Genomic DNA, 27,379 nt, shown 5'->3' with positions numbered 1-27,379 from the left:
GCAAATACCTCACATAATGGAGTGCTGCAGCTAAATTACTGTAAAGCCTAGAAAAGCAGGGGCTGAAGATAATTTTTAGTGATCGGCTAATTTACCGTTCACCAACTGAGTCTTTTTTAGTGAAAATCGGCCAATTCAGATTGGAAGCTGATCAATTGGAGCATCTCTATTAATTCCTCCTTCTTCTTCTTCTTTCGGCTGCTTCAGTTAGGGGTTGCCACAGCGGATCATCTTCTTCCACATCTTCCTGTCATCTGCATCTTGCTCTGTTACACCCATCACCTGCATGTCCTCTCTCACCACATCCATAAACCTTCGCTTAGGCCTTCCTCTTGTCCTCTTCCCTGGCAGCACTATCCTTAGCACCCTTCTCCCAATATACCTAGCAACTCTCCTCGCACATGTCCAAACCAACGGAATCTTGCCTCTCTGATTTTGTCTCCCAACCGTTCAACTTGAGCTGACCCTCTAATGTACTCATTTCTAATCCTATCCATCCTCATCACACCCAGTGCAAATCTTGGCATCTTTAACTCTGCTACCTCCAGCTCGGTCTCCTGCTTTCTGGTCAGTGCCACCGTCTCCAACCCATATAACATAGCTGGTCTCACTACCATCCTATAGACCTTCCCTTTCACTCTTGCTGATACCCGTTTATCACAAATTACTCCTGACACTCTTCTCCACCCATTCCACCCTGCCTGCACTCTCTTCTTCACCTTTTTTCCACAATCCCTGTTACTCTGTACTGTTGATTCCAAGTATTTAAACTTATCCCCCTTCGCCAACTCTACTTCCTGTATCCTCACCATTCCACTGACCTCCCTCTCATTTACACACATGTATTCTGTCTTGTTCCTACTGACCTTCATTCCTCTCCTCTTTAGATCATATCTCCACTTTTCCAGTGTCTCCTCAACCTGCTCCCTACTATCGCTACAGATCATAACATCATCGGCAAACATCATAGTCCACAGGGACTCCTGTCTAATCTCGTCTGCCAACCTGTCCATTACCATTGCATATAACAAAGTGCTCAGAGCTGATCCTTGATGTAATCCCACCTCCAACTTGAATGCATCCATCACTCCTACCGCAGACCTCACCACTGCCACACTTCCCTCGAACATATCCTGTATAACTCTTACGTACTTCTCTGCCACTCCCAACTTCCTCATACTATACCACGATACCGCAATGCAACTCCTTCTGGCCTTCTCTAAACGTCTCCATCAACATCCTCAGAGCAAACATTGCATCTGTGGTGCACTTTCTTGGCATGAAACCATACTGCTGCTCACTAATCATCACCTCACTTCTTAACCTAGCTTCTACTACTCTTTCCCATAACTTCATGCTGCGGCTCATCAACTTCCTGATTCACTATCTCCACATCATCCAACCTCTTCCCTCTCTCGTTCTCTTCATCAGCCTCTCAAAGTACTCTTTCCATCTGCTCAACACACTCTCCTCGCTTGTGAGTATGTCTCCATCTTTATCCTTTATCGCCCTAACCTGCTGCACATCTTTCCCAGCTCGGTCCCTTTGTCTAGCCAATCGGTACAGGTCCTTTTCTCCCTCCTTAGTGTCCAACCTCTCATACATCTCATCATACGCCTTTTCTTTAGCCTTCGCCACCTCTCTCTTCACCTTGCGCCTTATCTCCTTGTACTCTTGTCTACTTTCTGCATCTCTCTGACTATCCCACTTCTTCTTTGCCATCCTCTTCTTCTGTATACTCCCCTGTATTTCCTCATTCCACCACCAGGTTTCCTTTTCCTCCTTCCTCTTTCCAGATGTCACGCCAAGCACCCTTCTTGCTGTCACCCTTAGTACATCTGCTGTAGTTTCCCAGCTGTCTGGTAACTCTTTGCTGCCACCCAGTGCCTGTCTCACCTCCTCCCTAAACTCAACCATGCAGTCTTCCTTTTTCAACTTCTACCATTTGATCCTTGGCTCTGCCCTCACTCTCTTCCTCTTCTTGATCTCCAACGTCATCCTACAGACCACCATCCTATGCTGCTTAACTACACTTTGCCCTGCCACCACTTTGCAGTCTACAATCTCCTTCAGATCAACTCTTCTGCATAGGATGTAATCTACCTGTGTGCATCTTCCTCCACTCTTGTACGTAACCCTATGTTCCTTCCTCTTCTTTAAATATGTATTCACCACGGCCATGTCCATCCTTTTGGCAAAATCCACTATCCTCTGACCTTCTTCATTCCTCTCCTTGACACCATACCTACACATCACCTCCTCGTCTCCACTGTTCCCTTCACCAATATGCCCATTGAAATCCGCTCCAATCACCACTTTCTGTCCCTTGAGTACACTGTTCATCACTTCATCCAACTCACTCCAAAAATCTTCTTTCTCACCAATTGAACCCATCTTGCTGTGCATATGCACTAACAACATTCATCATCACACCTCCAATTTTCAGCTTCATAATCATTACTCTCCCTGACACTCTTTTCACCTCCAACACACTCGACATACTGTTCCTTCAGAATAACTCCTACCCCATTTCTCCTCCCATCCACACCTTGATAGAACAACTTGAATCCGCCTCCAATCCACCTGGCCTTACTCCCTTTCCATTTAGTCTGTTGTACACACAATACATCAACCTTCCTTCGCTCCATCATATCTGCTAACTCTCTCCCCTTACCAGTCATACTGCCAACATTCAAAGTTCCTACCCTCAGTTCCACTCTCTTTACTTTCCTCCTCTCCTCCTGCCTCCGGACACATCTCCCCCCTCTTCTTCTCCTTCTTCGGCCAACAGTAGCCCAATTTCCGCCAGCACCCTGTTGGCTAACAGTACTAGTGGTGGTCGTTATTAACCCGGGGGTCGACCGATCCGGTATGGAAATTTAATAGTCTTTAATAGGATGGTCAGCTATTATAATATGAGGTCATGTATAATCATCTTACTTTCTTTGCTTGCCTCTTACACTGATGAAATACATTTGTTTAGCAGAAATGAATCACTATTGACTTATAAGAGGAATGAAGACAACCTTTTTGTGAAGGCTTCAAGAAGGAGAAATCATTTTCAATTTGCATTACTTGGGTGAATAATCCTTCCTTATGTTGACTTACACCTGGTAGTATTGATAGGCTTTTGTGTGCTGTTTCTAAGTTTATCTGTAGACGTTTTCAGTTAGCACATGTACTGTTTCACAGCTGATTAAGTCTGTTAATTATTTATTTTGTTTTATTAGTGGCCCTTGATGTTAATTACTTTTCCTAATGTTCCATTTAAAAATAATGTCATGGTGCTGTAAGATTACAGTTTCAGTCTCAGTTTTGGGGGTTTGAGGAAATGTGTTAATGCATATGTGGTTGGTATCTTTTCTTAACGTGGTGTTCCAATAATCATTTTTCAAAGGGGCAGAAGCACGGCAGGTTATATGACAGTTACTTTTTTAGGCACCACCTTTGTGTCATTTTTCTGATTGATTATTTTATGTTGTTTTGGAGTAAATTAGTGTGAGGACCTTCTCAATGTTTGGGGTTCTGGAAAGGTGGAGTAAGTTCTTGTGGACTGCTTTGTAAGGTACCAAATAGATTTTCCCCTAGATGGACTTATTGTTAAGTTCTGATGGGGAAACAAAGCCTTTTATCAAAGATTCAGTAGCATGTCTTTGTGATTTGTTTGTTTTCTTCTTTGTCAACTGAATTCTAACAAAGGTATATTAACATACAATAGCATTGTATCTTTTCATGGCTTCCTATTTCAAGAGAATTTTTTGAGTAACAAGGTGACCTGGAGAAAGTAAACATTCAGTACTCTTCCAAGGCTTTGGAAATCTGGCATCTTCCAGGTGATGTGCGTCTACGACACCCCACAGTGTACAAAATTGTTAGTTGAAATACTGAAAAAAATATTTTATACCCTCTGTTGTATCATCTAAAGTCAAAGTTTGGTCTGAGCTCTATCTTGATTGGTTTTGTTGCTGTTTATTATGCGCCTTTGAGAATCAAAGTTTCTTTACTTAGTCCTTGGATCTTGCCAGCTTTCTAAGTACCCACAGCATGTTTTCTGTGTTGCAGTCTGTTAGTGACAATTGCCAGTAAATTCAGTGTGTATTCACAACATTCTGCCCATTTCACGTCCCAGGCTTAAAGAAGCCAGCATTTAACTCTCTGCACCTGATGTTGCAGTTCAAAAAGCAGTATGATGTGCAACACTCTGATCACCTTTCCATAACCCCTGTTTTGTAATGCAAAGAATTCGGATGAGTCCTACAATTGATTTTTCACCCCCTATTGTTATGCAAAGGATCTGTAGAATTAGGAAGTGAACGAAAGAATACATAGACCTGAGCTAAGCTTTTATATACTGTATGTAATAGGCCAACATAAATCATATTTACATCATCAATCCACAATCTACAAAAACCTTTTAAAAAGAGGCAAATTAATAAACCATCCTCAGAGATACAGATTACCTCTGGCATTTTTTTCCAACTAATAGTTGGAGTAAGAGGATAATAAATAGAAAAGCTACACACAAGTGTTCTTGTGCTATACTTCAGCACACATTCACCTTCCAGACTACAATATGATTTTTCCTTCACATGGTAGAACAACATCTCCCAAATTGTTTTACATGGCTCTGTTCTCAGCTAAGTTAAATGTGAATTGGTAATAGCTCATTTTGTGAGTTGTGTGACACGTTTCACATCAAGATGGCTTAGGTTTAGGTAGACTTTATTATCCCAGAGAAAAATTTGTGGGCAGCAGGAAGGTACAAAAAACAGTAGACAGTGTTACAGAGATCCAATAGATAAGCAAAGACACAGCATTTAACAATCAGCAGTGTGTCTGTCTGCAGAGAGAGTGTCGACCTTGTCAAGAGATTTACTTACCTCAGCAGTAACATTCATGTCTCTGGTAACTCTTCCTATGAAGTCAGTAGACGGATTGGGAGAGCATGGGGGGTCATGAGGTCGCTGGAAAGGGGTGTGTGGTGCTCCCGATATCTATGCAAAAGAACGAAGGTCCAAGTCTTTAGAGTCCTGGTGCTTCCTGTCTTGCTATATGGTTACAAGACATGGATGCTATCCAGTGACCTAAGGCGAAGACTGGACTACTTTGGTACTGTGTCTCTCTGGAAAATCTTTGGGTACCATTGGTTCGACTTTGTGTTGAATGAGCGGTTGTTCATGGAGTCCCGAATGAGGCACATTACCTGCATTGTGAGGGAGCATCAGTTACGGCACTATGGCCATGTGGCGTGTTTCCCTGAGGGTGATCCAGCTCATAATATCCTCATTGTTGGGGACCGAGTGACTGGACCAGGCAAAGGGGTCGCCCACGTAACATCTGGCTGCGGCAGATAGAGGGTCATTTCCGGAGGGTGGGACTGCCTGGGGGGTTGCCAACCGGGATACCGAGTTGTTTCGTTGTGTAGTGGGTGCAGCAGTGCACTGTACCAGTGCATGCTCCCCAACTTGACTTGACTTGTTATTGCATAAACACACACTCAAGATCAATACAAAGAAGAATACTTATTTTCAACAGTACACAAAATAATAATGAAGAATTTAACATTTAGCAGCATCCCTACAAGTAACACAATTTAAAATACTCCTAGCTCTAGGAATAAAAGAGTTCTTAAATCTGTTGCTCTTTACCCTTGGAAACCAAAATCTGCAGCCTGATGGCAACAACTGAAATTTAAAGAAAATAGGATGGCTACTGTCTGACAGAATTGAGATGGATTTCTTTCTAACCTGTTTGCAATACATTTTAGTGATAGAGGTTTGCTGTGAACCAATAATTTTACTGCAAATTTTTATAATGTTGTTAAGATTATTTATATTCTTATTGCTGATGTTGCCAATCCAACAGATTAAAGCGAATGTAACAATGGATTCAAAAAAGTTCCATTAAGGTTTTGTCCACTTTAAAATGGTGAGTTTGCTAGGGAAAAAAAAGTTGTGACTGCCCTTTTTTACAGATTTGTGCTGTGCTTATATCAAAGTTTCGTTTGTTATCAATTACAGTGGTACCTCTGGTCACGACCGTAATTCGTTCCAAAACCCTGGACGCGACCCGAACATAATTTCCCCATAAGATTGTATGTAAATACAATTAATCCATTCCAGACCGTGCAAACTGTATGTAAACATATATTTTTTTTAAGCACAAAAATAGTTAATTACACCATAGAATGCACAGTATAATAGTAAACTAAATGTAAAAACATTGAATAACACTGAGAAAACCTTGAACAACAGAGAAAACTAACATTGTAAGAGTTCGCGCTAGACCCTTATGAACCGCTCGCTGTAAACACTTTTTTTTATGAATTTTAAGCACAGGGGAAAAAATTAAATGCCACTTCTCTTGTGAAACTTTTCAAACCAACCTCTACTAGCTTTAAATTTCTCACCTTCGCCACTCAAAGGATTTTTTTTTTCAGCAAATCGCCATGAATCTTCCTGGCTTTCTCGCATATGATCGCCTCGCTTACGCTATCCCCTGCAAGTTGCTTCTCGTTCAACCACACTAGCAACAGTTTTTCCACTTCTTCCAGCACTTGAGACCTCTGCTTGGTTAACATTGTAACTCCTTTTGCAACGTCAGCTGCTTTGTTAGCCCCTGTATACGCAAACAAAAGAAAATGGGAAATGGAGAATGGGAAATCATTGGCGCATAGGAAAACTGTCCGCCAGTGTTTTTGTTCGCCACCAAAGCGTGTGGTCGTGAACAGATGCAAAATTTTGGCAAACGTTTTGATCGTAACCCGATTTGTACGTGTTTGGAAACGTTCATGACCAGAGGTTCTACTGTATTGTTCTCAGATATTTGTATTGCTCTACCATCTTTAATTAAAGTTGAGACAGTGGATGATAGAGAGCACCTAAAATCTATAACCATAGAAATATATAGTCGTAAATTGTAGCGATAACACCATTGTGCAAAATCATTCACAATAGGTCCATCGGCTTTTACACTGTAGGTTAGATGAGCTTTAAGAATGGAGCTGTCACTTGTTACTCTGTGCATTTCTAATCAGACAGTTAACGAGAGCACCTCTGATCTTTGCAATTCAAAATCACCATCCCTACTTTGAGCACTGTCTTCATGAGGTGTTGGATTGGATTAAAAATGTGACATTTAATGAGCAGTCTAATTGTTCTCACCCAGTTTTAAGCAAAATTCACTCATGGTTGTTGTATATATTATTTGTCTGGCTTTAGCGAGACTAGGGTATGCCTGATCTGGAGGTACTTCCTCAGTGTGTGGTCATGCCTCCAGAAGTGCTGCTCAGTTCTGGTATTAAAGGAGCCACCTCCCTTCAATCAGGAGTTCATTGGGAGTCAGTGGACAAGCCTGTGGAGGAGTAGACTGGAACAGAAGCAAAGCAAGAGGAAGAAGAAAAGAAAGGAAAATAAATAAGAAAAAGACTTTATATTCTTTGGTCCAGAGTGCAAGGGAAAGCCTGTGGCAATTATTTGTAGAAAAGTAAACTGGGCTGTTACTCTGGAGCTTTTGTACGAAGTGGTGTCTGAGGGTCTTCAACACAGGATCCCACCAAAAAGAGAGTCAGAGAATCTTGCCAACTACACCAAGCTTGGAAACCAGGGAGCATACCTATTTGTCAGCCCTCCCCCACTTTAAATATTTAAATTATTTATAATATTTTACTAACTGTTTATGGAAGGATAGTTGTGTTTAGTAAATTGAGTCTTATTGTTACTTCTCATTTCTATCACCATTGTTACATAAACTGGGTTTAGGTTTTTTTGAATTACAAAATGTAGCTAGAACAAAACATCAGTGGCCAAAATAGTCTCTCCTTTTTTTTGTTTGCCAGCTCATTTCAGTTGGTTTTTGTTTTATTTTATACAGACATGCTTGTTAGTCTGTTCCTGCAATAAACTCGGTGACACAATTATGGCTCCTTAATTTTACCCCCACGTTTCTTTGGAGCTTCCAACAGCTTTATCTGTGCTTTTACAGAGCTATCACTTGATGAGCAGGGCAAAATGCGGATTTTTGCTGCAGTATCACCTGCTGTGTTGGTTTGTTTAACAGGCAGAGTCTCAGTATGAAAGCCTAGCAAAAAGACAGCACCATTGTGAGAGAATGTTGTTATTGTCAATGGTCTTCTGCTTTTCATTCAAGTAAAGGAATGTGAGCAGCATTTCCAACTGGTCTGACGTGTGTGTATTGTGAGAGGAGGTGGTCACTGGAATTTGAAACTGGTAGTTATTTGGTAGCTTGTTGCAGTGCTATGCAGTAAAATGTAGAGTCAGTGAGAGTATGGCAAATAAACACTGAGTTTATACAACTCTTAAAATGTAGTTTAAATTTCACCAGCTTTGTTAATCTTGGATATCAAGCTGAATGAAGATACTGACATCCTTATCAAAAGTAATAACAGGGAAGTACAGCAAATGGGCAGCTTCACTGTTTAAATGACAGAGTGAAATTCCATAAATACTTTAATGAGATTGATGGCTAACTGATAGTTTACCTTTGTTTCAGTTTATCAGTAAAAACAGCCAGTGTATAGGGGAGGGGACCTTGTAAAGCTTCAGTTGCAAGTTTAAAAAAAATATAAAAGCAGATACTGTTGTAACAGATATTTATAGAACCATTGCCTTAACCTGCTAAATCCAGGGTTGAAAATCTAAACTGGCAGCACCAGTCCATAACAGGGCATGCTCACGTGTATATCCCCACTTATGCATATACATATAAAAACCTTCCATCCATTTTCCACAGCTGCATTTTTCATTACAGCATTATTGTATCCCTGAACCTACCCCCAGCAGCATCAACAGCATTTTGGGAACTAACCCAGGACACCACAGGATACTCTCATTTACGACAGGTCAGCTCAGTCTGCTGGAAGAAAAACCTTAAGGTCACAGAGAAATCATGCAAATTTGACAAAGATATTAACCTGAAGTTGAAGTGATTCTTTTTCTTGCTGTTTTTTTTTTATTAAATTCAACTGGAAGCAGCAGAGTTGGCAGTCAACGGAAAATCACACCATCATTGGCTGGTGGTAGGCTTGTTCTTTTATACTAGGAATGGAAAAATACACTGTGTTAGTGACTACTGCTATTCATCCCACCCAATCTGTTCCTCAAAGGCTCCTCCAAAACACTCAGCATGCCCTCATGGGTAGCCAAAGCAGGAATCAGCTTAGTCCATCTTGGGACACATTCACTCTAGCTGGCTCAATTTAGAGCTACCAAACAAGACCTGTGAAGACACAGCGAAAACAGCAAACTTTACATAGATTGTGAATGGAGAGGGAATTAACCCAACACTTTGGATATGTGACTATTCTGCTGCCCTGTATATATGTATGAATGTGTGTGTATACACACTAGATATAAATATACAGTGGAACCTCGGTTCACGACCATAATTCGTTCCAAAACTCTGGTCGTAAACCGATTTGGTCGTGAACCGAAGCAATTTCCCCCATAGGATTGTATGTAAATACAATTAATCCATTCCATACTGTACGAACTGTATGTAAATATATATTTTTTTTAATTTCTTAAGCACAAATATAGTTAATTATACCATAGAATGCACAGCGTAATAGTAAACTAAATGTAAAAACATTGAATAACACTGAGAAAACCTTAAACAACAGGGAAAACTAACACTGCAATAGTTCGTGCTATAGTGCTAGGAACCGCTCACTAAAAACACATTTTTTTAATGAGTTTTAAGCACAGGGGAAAAAATGAACATTTGAAAAATCCGTAATTTAATAAACCACCAAGAAAAGTAACACTGCAACAATGCATGCTACGAACCGATCACTGTAAACAACTGAAAACAAAAACAAGCCTTCTCTACCTTATGTGTCCCTCCCTGTCTCGCTCGCTCTCTCTCTCTTGCGAGCCTGGAGCACCTGTGTGTGTGTGCGCCTCACTCGCGCTCCTGTGTGTGTGCGCGTCTGTCTCTCTCTGGCGCTGCCTGTGTGTGTGCGTGGCTCTCTCCCTGCCTGTGTGTGTGCGCGGCTCTACCTCTCTCTCTGCCTGTGTGTGTGCATGGCTCTATCTCTCTCGCAGCCTGTGTGTGTGTGCGCAGCTCTCTCTCTGGCGCTGCCTGTGTGTGTGCAAGGCTCTATCTCTCTCACTCCCTGTGTGTGTGTGCGGCTCTCTCTCGTGCGGCCTGTGTGTGTGCTGCCTGTGTGTGTGTCTCGCGCTCTGGCTCTCTCTCTTGCTCGCTGCAGAGGAAATGCACAGGGAGAGACTTAACATGTACAAACCGAAAGGGAACCTGGCTTGTTCGTATACCGAGTGTGTGGTGGTGAACCAAGGCAAAAGTTTGGCGAACTTTTTGGTCGTAAACCGATTTGTATGTGTACTGAGACGTTCATGAACCGAGGTTCCACTGTACATATATAAAACTAGATTGGAATTTAATTTTATTAGGATAGCTTTCCCTTATTTTTATGCTATAAATGTAACCTTGTGACACCATCTTTGCATGTGTTTTTTTTTTTTTTGGAAGTTTGTTTGTAAGAGATGACTGTGGAGTACTTAGTTAAGTATGTGTTCATCCTTAAAAATAACAGAATTCAAAATGTTCTTGTCATACAGTGTAGTTGCTTGGAATTTTCCCTCTTGTTACCACCATCATAAACTTCTCAAATAAAATTAAAGGAACACTTTGAAAATACATCAGATCTCAATGGGGAAAAAAATCATGCTGGATGTCTATACTGATATGGAATGGGTAATGTGTTAGGAACGAAAGGATACTACATCGTTGGATGGAAATGAAAATTATCAACCTACAGAAGGCTGCATTCAAAGGCAACCTGAACATCAAAGTGAAAAAATGATGAGTCGGGCTAGTCCATTTTGTCGAAATTTCATTGCAGCAACTCAAAATCGTACAGGTCAGGTGAGCGTGGGGGCAAGTCAATGATATCAATTCCTTCATTCTCCAGGAACTGCCTGCATACTCTCACCCACATGAGGCTGGGCATTGTTGTGCACCAGGAGGAACCCAGGACCAATGCATCAGCATAGGATCCGACAATGGGTCCAAGGATTTCATCTCGATACCTAATGGCAGTCAAGGTGTCGTTGTCTAGCCCAGGGGTGGGCAAATTCATTCCTGGAGGGCCGCAGTGGCTGCGGGTTTTTGTTCCAACCCAGTTGCTTAATTAGAAAACAATCCTTGCCAATAATTACATTTCATGGCTTGTTAGTGCTTTAACTCTGCTATGTCAAGTCATTCTCATATCCTAGATTTTTTTTTTCCATTCTAAGGATATCATCCAAATACTTTGAAGTATAAAATGGATGGGAAATTCTCAATCCTTCTCAATCCCTTTTCTCTTTCCTTCCAAGTATTTAATTAAGCCAAATAGTGCACGATAAATACACACAGGTGTAAAGGGTAACAAGCAAAATGGATAACTGCTGGTTTCTTTTGACATTTGCATCTTATTGATAATAAGGAGCAATTAAAAACTGAGAATGCAGCTGTTTAAGACTTAAATAAGCAATAAGGGTTCATAATCTTAAAGAGGGAGATAACTAAAATGAAGCAGAAGTGTTTCTAGAGCAATAAGTGCTTCTTATTAAGCAATTGGGTTGGAACAAAAACCTGCAGCCACTGCGGCCCTCCAGGAATGAATTTGCCCACCCCTGGTCTAGCCTGTACAGGTCTGTGCCTCCCTCCATGGATATGCCTCCTCAGACCATCACTGACCACTACCATACCGGTCATGCTGAACGATGTTACAGGTAGTATAACGTTCTCCACGGCTTTTCCAGACCCTTTAACATCTGTCACATGTGCTCTGGGTGAATCTGCTCTCATCTGTGAAAAGCACAGGTGGACCTGACAATTCTGGTGTTCTATAGCAAATGTCAATCAAGGTCCACGGTGCCGGGCAGTGAGCACAGGGCCCACTGGAGCAGGGGTAGCCAACTACGGTCCTGGAGAACCACCACGGCTGCAGATTTTCATTCTAACCCTTTTCTTAATGAGTGACCTGTTTTTGCTGCTAATTAACTTCTTTGGAACTAATTTCAATTGACTTGCTCTTGAAGACTTAGACCCCTTAATTGTTTATTATTAAGCAGCCAAACAATAATGAGGTACAAAATGAGCCAAAACAACTGGTGTCCATCATACAATATTTGAAAATAAAGAAAGCTGAAGGTCTCAGGAATCCCGATCTGCTCAGGGCCCCAAAACATTTTAACAGTGCTCTTAGAAAGAGAAAATCAACAATCAAAACAATTTCAGAAATGTCTGCTAATGTACCACGAGAGCAGGAACAAGCCACGGAATTAAATAACGGGTTTAATTAAAGACAAGAATCTGCACCTCATTAAGCCGCTGGTTGGAGTGAAATTGGTTGGAGTTTGAAGCCCTGACTTAGTTGGTCTTCTGTTGACTCCCTCACTTCACATTTCATTTCTGTTTGGGTGCCATTTAAGGAAAGAAATGAAGCAATTCAGAGGTATGATGAAGAAATTCAGGGGAACGAATCTTAAGAAAGCATCCATGGAAAGCAATTCAGTTAAAATGAATTCACAAGCAGTTAATTAGCAGCACAAACAGGGCACTCATTAAAAAAGGGTTAGAATGAAAACCTGCAGCCACAGTGGTCCTCCAGGACTGGAGTTGGCAACCCCTGCATTAGAGGACGTCGGGCCCTCTGGCCACCCTCATGAAGCCCCTTTCAGATTGGTCAGATACATTCACACCAGTGACCTGCTGGGTGTCATTTTGTAGGGCTCTGGCAGTGCTCATCCTGTTCCTCCTTGCCCAAAGGAGCAGATACCGGTCCTGCTGATGGATTAAGGACCTTCTACAACCCTGTCCAGCTCTCCTAGAGAAATTGCCTGTCTCCTGGAATCTCCTCCATGCCCTTGAGACTGTGCTGGGAGACACAGCAAACCTTCTGGCAATGGCACTTATTGATGTGCCATCCTGGAGAAGTTGGACTACCTGTGCAACCTCTGTATGGTCCAGGTATCGCCTCATGCTACCAGTAGTGACATGGACCATAGCCAAATGCAAAACTAGTGAAAAAACAGTCATAAAAGATGAGGAGGGAAAAATGTCAGTGGCCTCCACCTGTTAAACCTATTTTGGGGGTCATCTCATTGTTGCCCCTCTAGTGCACCTGTTGTTAATTTCATTAACACCAAAGCAGCTGAAACTGATGAACAATCTCCTCTGCTACTTAACTGACCAGATCAATAGCCCAGAAGTTTCACTGACTTGATGCTATACTCTGATTAAAAGTGTTCCTTTAATTTTTGTGAGCAGTACACAATGATAACCACACCAGAATACACCACACCATTATATGGAATAACAATAAAAGATAGTAAAATACACAATACCATAGATATATATAAAGCTTACTCAACAAGTGGTTCATGTTGAATCCTCATAGTTCCAGATTTCAATTCCCAGGGTAGCTGTTGTCTGTATGACATTTAAATGTTCCACTTGTGTCCATTTGGATTTTGATTGTACTTTGGTGCTCCCACTCCATTTTATGAATTTGCATGTTCATTTGATATCTAAGTTGGCCTAATAATAGAGCATTTTGGTGTGTGACCCAACCCTTAAGATAACCAAGTTTTCACTCTACCTTTGGTTTCTACCTTGTGCATGATGTATCAAAGATTGGCTCTTAGTTTCCACAAAAAGTAGATTAATAAAAATCAACAAATGTATGAATATCTAATATTGTAACATGGGCAGTTGGACTAATGTTCCATGGCTTACTCAATCTATAAAGTAAAAGCCAAATTTGGGGTCAAGGCTTATGGAAATGTGAGAGTTCATGTTTTAACAGGATGGATGCTTTATGAAGAAGTTACATAATAATAATAATAATAATAATTCATTACATTTATATAGCGCTTTTTCTCAGTACTCAAAGAGCTATCCACACAGGGAGGAACCAGGAAGGGAACCCACAATCTTCCACAGTCTCTTTACTGCAAATCAGCAGCACTACCTCTGCGCCACCTGTCAGGACAGAAATGAAGAGTGGTCTATCAAGCTTGCATGTTCTTTACATGTCTTGTGGATCTCCACTTGTGTTCTACAGTTTTACTGATAGTTTTCAAAAATGCTCTAATTAGGTCATTTAGTAAGTTTTAGTTGGCTCCTTATGAGTGAGTGCAAATGTGTGCATGAGTGTGCTTTGGGACGGGCTGGCATTCCACCCTTGATTTGCTCCCTTCTCGTGCCTAGTGCTGCTGGAATAGTTTCCAGCCAACTGCAACAATGAATTACAGATCAATTTATGCAATAAGGGGATACTGGGTCTGTTGTCAGGTCATAAGTTTTGTGTAATTGATGGTGTATAAAAACACAAGTGAATTGTGCTCTTATTGGGGAAGCAAGTGTGTAAGCCATTATGCCTTCTTAGTACTGAAGTATTTTGTTATCTGGATTGCTTTACTGTAGAGTTAATGTTCCTTTCAGGTCCTTTTGATATCTGTATGACTTGGTCTTTACTTTCTGCTCTAATAGCAATCTTGTAACTGACTGCTTCATTTCCTACAAGGACAGGTTGTTCTTTCTAAGAGCCTGTTTAAATCAACATCAGTTATCACTGATTAAGTGTGCTTTGAACTTTCAAATGCAACCTTGGAAACAGTGGCATTGAATGAGGGGCTGATTTTGATGTTTTTGACAGAAGTACTCTATATGAAGGCATTGGAACCTCAAATAGGAGTGTCCTTGCTGTTTCATTCCACCACTCTGACTAAGTGTGTGACCCTAGAAAGTCACGCTGTGCTCAGATTCGAACAAAAATACATGTGAACAATTATCCTATATCTTTATTTTTGTAAAAGCAGTTTATAGTGGTGTTTTTATAACAAGATACTATAAAACGTAAAGGTTGCTTGTTATATGATGATATGCAGGACGCTTCATGGGTGTATGAGGATTTTAACTGGTATTTTATTGAATTGTAATAAAATGTTCATTGAAACCTTCTAATCCCACAACCCTAATTTTATAAGTAGAAAAATGGATGGATGTGTGGACATTGCATGTTAAGCTCTGATGAGCTTCTGTTGAGTATTTCACAAAAACTACAGAGGTATCAAACAATAAAGAAAAAATGCAAGTGGTAGCATAAATACTTAGTCAACAGAGTACATTAAGGTGGAAGAGATAAAGCCTTCCGGGGAAACTGAAGCCCGGTATTTGAAAATGGTGTTTAGAGAACAAAATACTGTATGACTGACTGGTAAACTTTTATAGCCTGCAAGTGACCGTTATCACCGTTGATGGGAAGTCATTCGTTTTTGTTTAGAATCAATGTGCAGTGATTTACATTGAGTTTACTTATAATAAAAAAAAAAAAACTTTTTAAAAACTTTAATAACAAAATGTTGACACATTAAATAACATGATCACCTCATAGATGTAAAGACCAGGTTTCCATTCACTGGATTTTGCATATTGTAATTTTGTCCATTTGGGTTTTCTCCAGGAAGCCCAGTTTTCTTAAATATTTCAAAGACATGTTTGGTTCATCATCATGTCCAAATTAACCTACCAGGATGGGCTCACAGCAACTGCTTTGTGTGAAAAGGGAGCTCAGAAAATAGACAGATAGAAAATCTTGGCTTTGGAATAATATTTTGATCCTGTACTATGACCTGAGCATTACATATGAATAATTGTTCTGTTATTGTTTTTTTCCCCATAGGTAAAATGTATGTAGCTCAGCCTTTGGTTAACACCGACTGAAGAAATTACAGTGTTTGAAGTCTGTGATAGTAATTAAAAGTAGACTTTATCTTTGAATCTTGAACAGTTTCCTTGGTCATCATGAGCAAGCAGGAGCGAGTTGTTTGTGTGCAAGTGCCCAATAATGAGCAACTCAGTGTTACCGTTGGTGTAAGTATTTTGATTCTACCTTCTAAATTACCATACCAAGTGTAATTTGAAAGTAATATGAGTAAAATAAAAACAGAAAACAAAAACAACTGTTTGACTTGGACATTAACAGAAATGGGGAATGCAAAAGAAAACTGAAAAACCACACAAAACAATTAGCTGACTTTCTTCTTTTTCTGGTGAGGTTTTACCCTTCCAGCTCCAGACCTGAGGAGATTCAGTGGGTTCAGTGTTATATTAAGTAGATAGTTCAGTTCAACACTTTGTTTTTTGGCAGGTTTTAAATAAAAAATTAAATGTTCACAGAATGAGAGTTGCAGCAAGGGCTCATTTCTTGTAAGTTGTTTGTGTTTATGTATAAATACGGATTTTTAAAAATGTTAAAGTGAACCCTTCAGTTGAAAATATCATATGATTAGTGTAATAATGTACTATAGCATACTATAGTGCACCATAAACATCTTATAAGATCCGGCTTCTTTGTCTAATATTTTATAAATAACTACCACGTGTGGTTTATTTTTGATGACCTTGAATTTGCCTATGTGAAAATTACTGGTCTCTCTATTTTCAGGTCAAAGCACTTGGTCATGAGCTCTTCAGCTGTGTTTGTGAACAACTGAGTATTAAGGATCCACACTTTTTTGGCTTGAGTGTTCTTAAAGGTGAGTAGGTTTCAAAGATAGATCAACCTACATAGTCCTTACATACATTTACATTTAGAATTGTATTAGATTGAAATTTTAAAACAAATCTTATACAATATTGCTACAGTATCTGTTATGTACATCTTTCTCTTGGAACAATGGTAGCACTGTAACGACATGGATCCAGCATCATGACTTTGGAACTCTATATGAATTTTATCTGGATACTCCAATTTTTCTTGTTTTTAATCTAGAGGAGCAAATCCCTAGAATCGGAAGAAACAGATGTTTTTACCAGTGTCTGGTTGTATTCCATTTCATGCTTTCCCTGCGTTTGCAACAACCATTATTTGACTCGAAGGGCTAAGCAGTGAGAGGATGCATAATCCATAGCAGGTCTTGTTGTTGGGAAAAGCACATGGAGACTTGTGTTCTCCATAACTTTAAGCAACTGGGTTTTCATAGCAATTGCTCCAGAGATGGCTGAGTAGCACATACATTTTAGTTATTAAAAGTGGACTAACATATAGTCATCAGCCAAATCCATATGGGGAAAAAAAACAGATCCTTCAAAGCAACAATAAAATGAATTCACACACCATCTTATTGCCTCAGCTAGTTTGCAAAGCTGAGTGATCAACTGGGTTCTCCATTTATTCATTTATATGTTCAGTTTCTGATTGGGCTCCTTATTTAGGGTTGGTTCCTTCCTCACGTGTGATGATGCCAGGCTTTAGCAACCCACAATTCTAAACCAGATTTCCTAATTAATGTCTGTATTATCTGCAGTTGGTTTTCAAAGATTTTTCTTTATTTGATGCACTTGTTCATATTTTATAAAGAAATCGCTATGTGCACTTACTTTTCCATTAAAAAATATAGGTTGGCTTGTTAGCAATACAGACCCCAAAAAACTGGCCTATATTTGGCAGGACTGATAATAAATACATTTTGGAGTACAGTTTATACATATACAGTACATATTAGACATATATAAACAAAAAACCTGTGTGTGTGTGTATGAAGCAGTCTGCTCTGCTCACGCTCAACCACAGCCAGTAGATGGCACATGCATGCCCTTTTAAAAATTTTTCAACAATTACATGCACCTTAGTTCTCATTTCGAGTGACGTTTGTGTTTGTGCGTGTGTGTGTATAAAGCAGTCCGCCCTGTTCAAGTTCAACCACAGCCACGGGAGTTGGTAGGAAAGTAGGCAAATGTAACTTGCACATGGTGAGATGGCACATGCAGGCACTTTTACATTTTTAGCACTTGCTCATTCAACCCACGCAGACAAACTTAGTTTTGTGGTACATTCACGCTATACATTCACATAACGAGCTACCATGTGTTTGTCTGAGACAGGTTCCAGCTTGTCTCGCTCAATTTGTGCTACAGCTGCACTCAACTACACATCCATCTCGTATTTGGATTGATTAAAATGTACTCTCTTATTTTTTTGTCTTTGCTCATGGAAATTATGGTATTTGTTTGTTTGTTTTTTTAAATACCAAATAAATTTTGGTATTTTGCTTGCAGATTACCTGGTTGACAAAGGCTCTTTGTTATTTGTCCAAGCCTTACTCATTCCTTTAAAAAAAGAATGCAGTCTGGAATTCCTTAGTTTGAGGGGTTGAACAAGGAGCCAGTAATACACAGACTATAAAACAATTCCTGTGACTTAAGACAGAAAACCGCATACTTACTATTAGAGGTGTCTCACGCAAAACCAGTGGAGTTGTTTTTCTCAGTTTAATTTAGTCGTCTGAATTTAAAGTGTGTAGTGTGTGTACAAATATTAAGTAGTCTTCATTTTATATTATTATGACTTTATCTTTAAGTACTTTACCAGTAAAGTGTAATATACAAATAAGAACAATCAATTTTGTAGCACACCTGTTTATAATTCAGGGTTATAAGGGTTTGCAGCCTATCCTGGCAGGATCCCAACCTGAAAGGCTTGCCAATGCATGTTAAAACACTCGTGCACTTTCTTATACCAGGCCAATTTAAAAGTTTTCAAACAAAAAAATATGTGTCTTTATAATGTGGGAGGAAGACCCACAGAAACACCTATGAAAACATGGGGAACACCTGCCAACTATGCCACCCATAAGGTCATATAAATCCTATGATTTGCTCAGGTTAGTGCAAGGGATTATCTGTGGACTTTGAACATACCACTTTCCAATCCATCCAGGACACTGTATATTTTGTTTTTCTTCTGTTACAGATATAAAATAAATTAATGCGTAACTAATCCTCAATATCTCATTCTTTTACTGTTTTTCTTAATGTTTAATTAAACAGAATTTCTGCTGTGCAGCTTTTGGCAGTGTTAGAACCTTATTTTTGTTTAATATTTTCCCCCTCAAATTATAAATAATACTGTTCTCAGGAGCATGGGACAAACTATTATGTCTGGTTTCCTAATCACATTTTTTGTTTCTCAGACTAGTAGGAGAAACAAAGCAAATAATTTACAGCTGAACTCTCGCATTGTTCTTGTCCTTCTCATGCGTCATTGTTGCTATGCCTTATTGTCCTTTTCAGTCTTGCTCTTGTCAGTTAGTTTTTTTTCCTGATTGTATATATTTTTGAATAAAAGGACCAACTTTAGCTTTAACCTGTGCTTTCATTGTTTTAGTAGTCTAATTGCCTAATATTTCAAATGAAATATCAGGCAATTTTATGGTTTCTGAAATACCTTATCTCATTTTCAATAATGGTAACACACTGGGCATGTCAATGTAGAATAGATTTTTTTAACTACATTTTCCAGCACCTCATGGGGAATTGCCATTGCTCCAGGGGTAGTTAAGAGATAAAATTGTCCATTGTGTCCCCAGCTACACAGGGTCTCCCCCCAGTAGACCACAACTAGTATATCTTCTACAGGAAGGACTCATGGACAATCCTTATTATAGATACTCAATGTTAAGCCCCTTGCAGAGCCCTGAAATCTCACTCTTTTGATTGCTACCTAAAGCTTATGACCATAACCGAGAATATAGATGTTTAGGTCCGGGGTCTACTATGTATGTGGAGTTTATATAGTTTATATCTTCACCATGTGTCTCTTTGGGCATTTCTTCAGGTTCATCTTTCTTTCCTCTATTCCAAAGATGTATGTATTAGTTTAATAGGCACCATATAAGAGTTACAGGGAAGCAACATTAGGCTCATGCTTCACCATCACTGTCTGGTAGAATGCCTGCAGTATAGCCACTCGTGCACCCAATAGACGTTCTTTTTCATGATATCTTTTACATTTACAGTAGTACTATAACTCCCTTGGGACTGACACTTATCTGTCACCAGTTAAGATTAAGCCAGTCTTTTCTGAAAGAGAATTGTGACCTAAGATTTGGAAGTCCTGACTCTCTTCTCTCACATTCAGTTGCAGACCATTTTAGCACACACTGCACAGAAAGTCAACTAAACCAAAATGAAAGCATCAACGAAAAACAACTGAGTCACTGCCCTAATTCTCCAAGCCTAGCCTGCACACTGATATGGTTTATATATTGAAATTATAATGTGTGTAGTAAAGCCTGTGAAACTCTCATACCACAAAGTTACAATTTCAGTCGAAGCATATTACTCTCTTCACATACAGTACACAGGTAGTCCCCAGGTTACGGACATTCGACCTACGACATACGAACTGGGCCGCAGATGCGACGCATGCGCCCCAGTAACTGCCGCTCCGTCATCTTCGGTCTGCGGACGCTGCAAGCGGTGGCTGGAGGGGGCGATTTCGCTGCATGCGCAGTGTAGTGTCCCTCCGGTGGCTCCCAGCGGCAAGTGGTTTCATTGCCCGCCCACCACACACGGCTGCTCCATTCGTTCTAGGTGCGCGGCTGGTAATGCTGCAAGCGGTGATCCGGTTGTGGCTGAACGGGGCGGCGGGGGGTAGCATTGTAGTGTGCCTCGGATGGCTGCGTGTTGAATGGAGGTGGTGGTGTTGCTTATGCTGCAGGCAGCATACTATAGTGGAGGTGACTGTGAGGTGGGCTGATGATGAACCGCCCCTCGCTGCCCCCATACATTCTCAATAGCAAGCCTGCTTGTACTGTTACGCACATAGCAGGAAGTTGCCTCTTGTCAGTACAGGGTGATCCAGATCTAATTATGCAGATCCAGATCGTCTGGATGACTTTAATTTATACAGGGACGATTCCAGTTCGGCGTGAAGACGATTCTTCAAGTCGTCAGTTCGCACACTTCTCGATGGTCCGGGATTTTTCGGGTGATTTTCTATGTAATAAACTGAATAAGTTTATAAGAAGAAAAGAAAGCCTTTTTAAATTGAGGGAAAATATACTAATAACAGTTTGTTAAGGATCTGTTTTTTTGTGAAGCTGCCTTCACTCTCGAGTGATCACTTCGACCTGACTTGGTGGCCAACTATAAGCGTTACCTGGTAGGTAACCACCCATACAATCAGATTGTGAATCAGACTACGAATGCCGTGAATGTAATTACCCCGATCTACATGTTGTCAAATAAACGAACCACACGCCGTGGCGCGGAATGTAATTACCCCGATCTACATGTTGTCAAATAAACGAACCACACGGCGTGGCGCAATTTTAGGGGCTTTGCCTGTAGCGCTGACGTCCGAGGTTCGATTCCCGTAAGGGGGTGAAGTGAGTGGCTGGTTACCTACCAGGTAACGCTTATGGTTGGCCAGCAACTGAGGTAACATCAGCCACGGTTGCCTTCAGTTGTGAGAAGCAGATCATAGAATGGTTGAAAATAGTTTACTGTCAAATAATGCAAAGAGTACGCAACACGTCTTTCCCCCTTATTCTTGGCTCATCAGGCTCACTGCACTTGCTTACGGTAATCGAACCTCGGACGTCAGCGCTACAGGGGCTTAGCAGCGGTGAAGTATTGCTTTTAAATTTTAATTAAGAACAAAAGAAAACCTCAGAGGTTCGATTCCCGTAAGGGAGTGAAGTGAGTGGCTGGTTACCTACCAGGTAACGCTTATGGTTGGCCATCAAGTGACGTAACATCAGCCACGGTGCCTTCAGTTGTGAGAAGCAGATCATAGAATGATTGAAAATAGTTTTGCATTTACCTTTTTAGTAAAAGGCGAGCTTTTAAGCCTGAGAAATCACCCCGTAAATGCACACGTTTAATTGCACATGTGTTAATATGTATGCGTACACAGTATTAAAAGACAGTGAACAACGTCATTTACCTTTGTTCCCGCGTTTGATAAAAGGCGAGCTTTTAAGCCTGAGAAATCACCCCGTAAATGCACACGTTTAATTGTACATGTGTTAATATGTATGCTTACACAGTATTAAAAGACACTCAAAAATTAACGTCATTTACCTTCGTTCCTGCGTTTGACTCGTGCTGTAAATCTCTTCCTTGTTTTAAGTTCACGTGATTACGTAGGAGGCGTGATGACGCAATATGTGACTCCGCCTCCTCCATTAGAGTATATGGACAAAAAACATGTTCCAGTTATGACCATTACGCGTAGAATTTCGAAATGAAACCTGCCTAACTTTTGTAAGTAAGCTGTAAGGAATGAGCCTGCCAAATTTCAGCCTTCCACCTACACGGGAAGTTCGAGAATTAGTGATGAGTCAGTCAGTCAGTCAGTCAGTGAGGGCTTTGCCTTTTATTAATATGTATAGATTATAAATATCTATATATATATAATTCACTAAGTCCATGGCAAGCAAGACGCACTCAAGACAGCCACGACCGCCAACTCAGAGCCCCGTCCGCCAACAATTCACTAAGCAGCCGACCATGGCACACGCACGTCAGAGCCCCGCCCACCAACAATTCGCACAAGAGCGAAAGCATTTGCCAACAATGTTTTCATTAATCAAGAACGAAAGTCGGAGGTTCCAAGACAATCACATACCGTCGTAGTTCTGACCATAAACGATGCCGACTGGCGATCTGGCGGCGTTATTCCCATGATCCGCCGGGCAACCAAAGTCTTTGGGTTCCGGGGGGAGTATGGTTGCAAAGCTGAAACTTAAAGGAATTGATGGAAGGGCACCACCAGGAATGGAGCCTTTGGCTGAATTAGATTCAACACGGGAAACCTCACCTGGCCCGGACAAACAGAACAATGAAAAGTCAACGTGGCTCAGAGGTGCGTGTGGACTGTAGCAGATGCGAAACTGACTGAGGCGGTGTGTGGAAAATGAATAGTCAACGTGACTCACAAGAGCATGTGGACTGTAAACAGACGAAACCAATTCAGGTGAGGAGTTGGGGGCAGGCACATGAGCAGGCAGTGCGTACTGAACGATGACTAAGAGATGACTGTTCACCCATCAATACATCGTCCTCACTAGGCGTCCTACCCCTTACACCCCGTTCCGCCCTCGACTGCAGTCCAGCCCCGTCCCTCGCTCTAGGAGGTGGGGGCGTGGCGGCGGTCCTCCAGTTTTCAGTCACAGACAATTGTATGTTGCTCTCTCCAGAGTTCCCTTACAGTCATATCCTCAAACCCACCCCATAAGAAGAAGCATATTTGTTGCGGATGTGAATCGCTGTATGCGGCGTGTAAAACAGTTTGCGAGGGGTATCCCATGGTCTTACAGTTGGTGGGCGGGTCTCTGTTAGTTGCTCTTATGAGCGGGCACATGACCAGGCAGTGTGTATGCTTCGAGAGCAAGGGTGGACGCGACAGGACCATCTAAGAAGAATCATATTTGTCGCGGATGTGAATCGCTGTATGCAGCATTTAAAACAATTTGTTTGTTGCAGATGTGAATCGCTGTATGCAGCATGTAAAACAGTTTGCGAGGGGTATCCCATGGTCTTAGCAGTGTCTATGCTTCGATGTGAATCGCTGTATGCAGTGTGTAAAACGCTGTATTGTATGTTGCCTCTCCAGAGTTCCATCTTTTCATTCACCTACAGTCGTATCCTCAAAACCAAAGTCATTTAGACAACTGTGTCTTTCAGGAAGTGTTCACCCATCAATACATAATTATGCAGCGTATGCTACGCCGCGGGTTGGCTAGTATAATATATAAAACATACATGCTCCTACATGGTGATACGTCACTTTTATAAACGAGAGCAACTACAGGGAAAGGTGAACATAGGGCTACTTAAAGTACAAGCAAACAAATGGGTGCAAAAGAACAAATCTATAGACTTTTTGGCTTTGTCTAAACAATTTTTAAGCCCATATCTATTAAATAGGATGTTCATCCACAAAACCTACCATTCCAGCACCAAAACATTTGTCTTCTCATCTCCTGTTGTCTCCCTCTCCCTTTCTTCTGTCCCCTCCCTCCTGTCCAGTCACTGTTAGCCCCCTTTCTACTACTTACACTGCACTCCAATATCTCCTTGCATTTAGGATGCTTCAGATTCCATCCAGGGCCACTTGTCACTAATCACTTTTAGGTTAAGGACAGAGTTCTGTTCGCTCCAGGGACAACTGGATAAAACTCTTTTCTAGAGGGTCCTAGTATCCCTATACCTTGAGCCTTCAATTTCCATCTATGGTGTTCCCCTTGTTGGCCTCACTCTCTTTTTAAAGAGATGGTTTGGCATCCTGGCCCACATTTGCATCACCTTCTCCCAACATTATCCTATGTTAGTATGCTTATATTTGGGTGATCTATAGACCCAAGAGGTGTATGCATTTTTCCAGTGATATATGCACGATTGCTTCTTCTGTTATTGTGGGTCTTAACTTTTCCCTGAATGTTGTTTGCTGAACTTTAATTTGCGCTGTGCCATTCTGGCATTGCCCTTGCCTCTTGCAACCATTTGGACAGCTGCCAACTATTAGCCATTACATGCATATTGTATTATGAATATATAAACAATTGTACTTGTGAACACTATGCCAACGTGCTTTACTTTACATACTGTACAGTGTTAACTGTACAAAATATTTTTTTCTATAAACCAAAGAGAGATGCATAATGAAGCCTGTCTCTTACTATTTTATAGTGCCTATCACTATAAAATCCCATCAAAAGAAGCTTGTCATAATACTCAGTGAGTTTCATGTTTATTGAATTTAAAGACACTAGTCCACTAATGACCTGATACTAGGGTTTAATAACCTAAATGTTTTATTTATTTTATTGCAGATAATGAGTCTATTTTTATTGATCTGGAACAAAAGCTGTCCAAGTACTTTTCTAAGGAATGGAAAAAAGAATCCGTCAAAGTAAGTAACCCGCTTGCTGTCATGGAATGGAGCTTTTGATACAGGCTGATAATCATGCACCATCGATTGTACAGTATGCACTTTCTTCTGTGGTATCACCTGGAATAATACAAACATATTGTAAAATGATACCTTGTGAGGCTCTTCAGTGTAAAGTCTTTAAATCATAATAAAGTGTGACTCATATGTAGATTGTAGAAAACCTGCTATTCTGCACTTTCCAGAAAGTGGTTGTTTGGCTTAATTGCCATTCCTATGCACCAGTTTTATCTACACAGGAAAAACATCAGAGCTGTTATTTACAGTGTGGTTGGCCACCATTATGCTTATTACATAACACATGAGAAAGCTGGCCAGAAACGTGATATCATTCCCAGCTTGTTTTCAAAGGAACACACATCTACCTTCCAATGAAAGTGAAATACTACAGCAGCAATCTTTATTTTAAAGTGAAACACAGCCAGGTATGGTGCCCTTCTTTTAGTATTAAATTGACTACATGAGGTAGCATGAACATTCAGATGTGTGGTATCGACTGTTAGGAGACAATGACAAAGAACTTAAGTGCTATAATCACACACCTTGGATCTATCTCGGCATAACACCATGATATTAAAGGTGACTATTAAAGCAAAACTCCTAATTACACATTGTTATAAAGACTTATTATAATTTACCCTTAACATGATTAAATGTGTTATATGAGACATTATCATATTGTCCTGTGTTGTTCTTATTTTAGCTGGGAGAATTACTATTGTTAAAACGATATTCTTTCAAAATGTCCTTTTTTTTTTTTTTTTTTTTAAGTATACATCAGAAAGTTCTTTAAACAATTGGACATAATTTCATTCGGTATACAAGCAGTCCATGAATAAGTAAATTAGTACTTTAAAGAACTAAAGCAGGGATGGTTATTATTATCTGATTTACAATTTTACTACTGGGTTGTGAATCTACAGCAGTAGAACGAGATGAATATATTCATGCAGAGCAAGCTAAGTACGAGTGAATACAATACTGTACATTTGCTAACCACTTTATTAGGTACACCTTGCTAGTACCGGGATGGGCCCCCTTTTGCCTTCAGAACTGCCGTAGTTCCTCATGGCATAGATTCAACAAGGTGCTTAAAACATTCATCAGGAATTTTGGGCCATATTGACATGATAGCATCATATAGTTGCTGCAGATTTGACAGCTGCACATCCGTGATGTGAATCTCCCATTCCACCACATCCCAAATCTAGTGGATTGAGATCTAGTGAGTGTGAAGGCCATTTGAGTACAGTGAACTCAGTCTCATGTTCAAGAAGCTAGATTGAGAGGATTTGAGATTTGTGACATGGCATTTCATCCTGCTGGAAGTAGCTACCAGAAGATGAGTACACTGCGGTCATAAAGGGATGGACATGGTCAGTAACAATACTCGGGTAGGCTGTGGCATTTAAACAATACGCAGTTAGTACTAAGGGGCCCAAGGTGTGCCAAGAAAATATCCCCCACACCATTACACCATCACCACCAGCCTGAATCATTGATACAAGGCAAGCTGGATCCATGCTTTCATGTTGTTAACACCAAATTCTGACTCTACCATCCGAAAGTTGCAGTAGAATGAGATTCATCAGACAAGGCAATGTTTTTTCAATCTTCTATTGTGCTATTTTGGTGACCCCATGCAAACTGTAGCCTCAGTTGTTCGTTCTTAGCTGACAGGAGTGACACCCGGTGTGGTCTCCTGCTTCAAGTTTTAATGTGTTATGCATTTAGAGATGCTCTTCTGCATATCTTGGATGTAACAAGTGTTTGAGTTACGGTTGCCTTTCTATCAGCTTGAACCAGTCCAGCAATTCTACTCTGACCTCTGGCATCAAAAAGGCATTTTAGCCCATAGAACTGTTGCTCACTGAATATTTTCCCTTTTTTGGACCGTTCTCTGTAAACCTTAGAGGTGGTTGTGTGTGACAATCCCAGTAGATCAGCAGTTTCTGAAATACTCAGACCAGCCCGTCTGGCACCAACAACCATGCCACGTTTAAAGCCATTTAAATCACCTTTCTTCCCCATTCTGATGCTCAGTTTGAACTTCAGTAGGCCGTCTTAACAATGTCTACATACCTAAATACATTGAGTTGCTGCCATGCGATTGTCCTATTAGACATTTGCATTAACAAGCATTTGAAAAAGTGTACCTAATAAAGTGGCCGGTGGGTGTTTATGTACATTTAAAGTGAACATCAGTGCAGTAAAAATTCACTCGCATTATGTCAACTTGGTTGCTACTGGCAATGAGGACAGCTTGCAACTGTTAGTCAGTAGTAATCACACCACAACCATAAAATCTGGAAGATGCTACAGTTTATTGTGAATGACTGATTATTAATTTACAATTCCATTTAAGTTTCTACTTTCATTTATTTATTCTGATGCTTATGGTACAGTACATTCAGTTTCATGCTTTTTACACTTTTTAGTCAATATTCTCTTTTCCATTTTTATAATTTAATGTACGGTAATTAGGTGATAGTACATGTTTGTTTTTCTGTATGCTTTTCATAAAAAGGTTATACAATTTTCATTAATTCAGACACAGTTGAAAGTGAAATCAGAAAAGTAAGGCAAAGCTTTTATTCGGAGTGTTGT

The 27,379-nt window shown here is 40.4% G+C and overlaps 1 protein-coding gene across 2 annotated transcripts in view; it reads left to right on the top strand.

The window, feature by feature from the left end:
* The window catches only part of LOC114665659 (FERM domain-containing protein 6-like), a 71,477-nt gene that overhangs the window by 15,486 nt on the left and 28,612 nt on the right, over nt 1-27,379 (top strand). The window contains exons 2-4 of one of the 2 annotated variants that reach the window (XM_028820268.2): nt 15,713-15,903; nt 16,478-16,568; nt 24,654-24,733. In XM_028820268.2, coding sequence (XP_028676101.2) covers nt 15,835-15,903; nt 16,478-16,568; nt 24,654-24,733 — 240 coding nt within the window. In that variant the 5' untranslated portion in view covers nt 15,713-15,834. Of the gene's footprint in view, nt 1-15,619; nt 15,904-16,477; nt 16,569-24,653; nt 24,734-27,379 lie in introns of those variants that run through there. The other variant, XM_051919352.1, reaches the window with a different exon arrangement.

The sequence above is a fragment of the Erpetoichthys calabaricus genome, chromosome 15 (assembly GCF_900747795.2).
Source record: "Erpetoichthys calabaricus chromosome 15, fErpCal1.3, whole genome shotgun sequence".
NCBI classification, from domain to species: Eukaryota; Metazoa; Chordata; class Cladistia; order Polypteriformes; family Polypteridae; genus Erpetoichthys; species Erpetoichthys calabaricus.
This window is presented reverse-complemented; position numbering and strand designations above follow the sequence as displayed.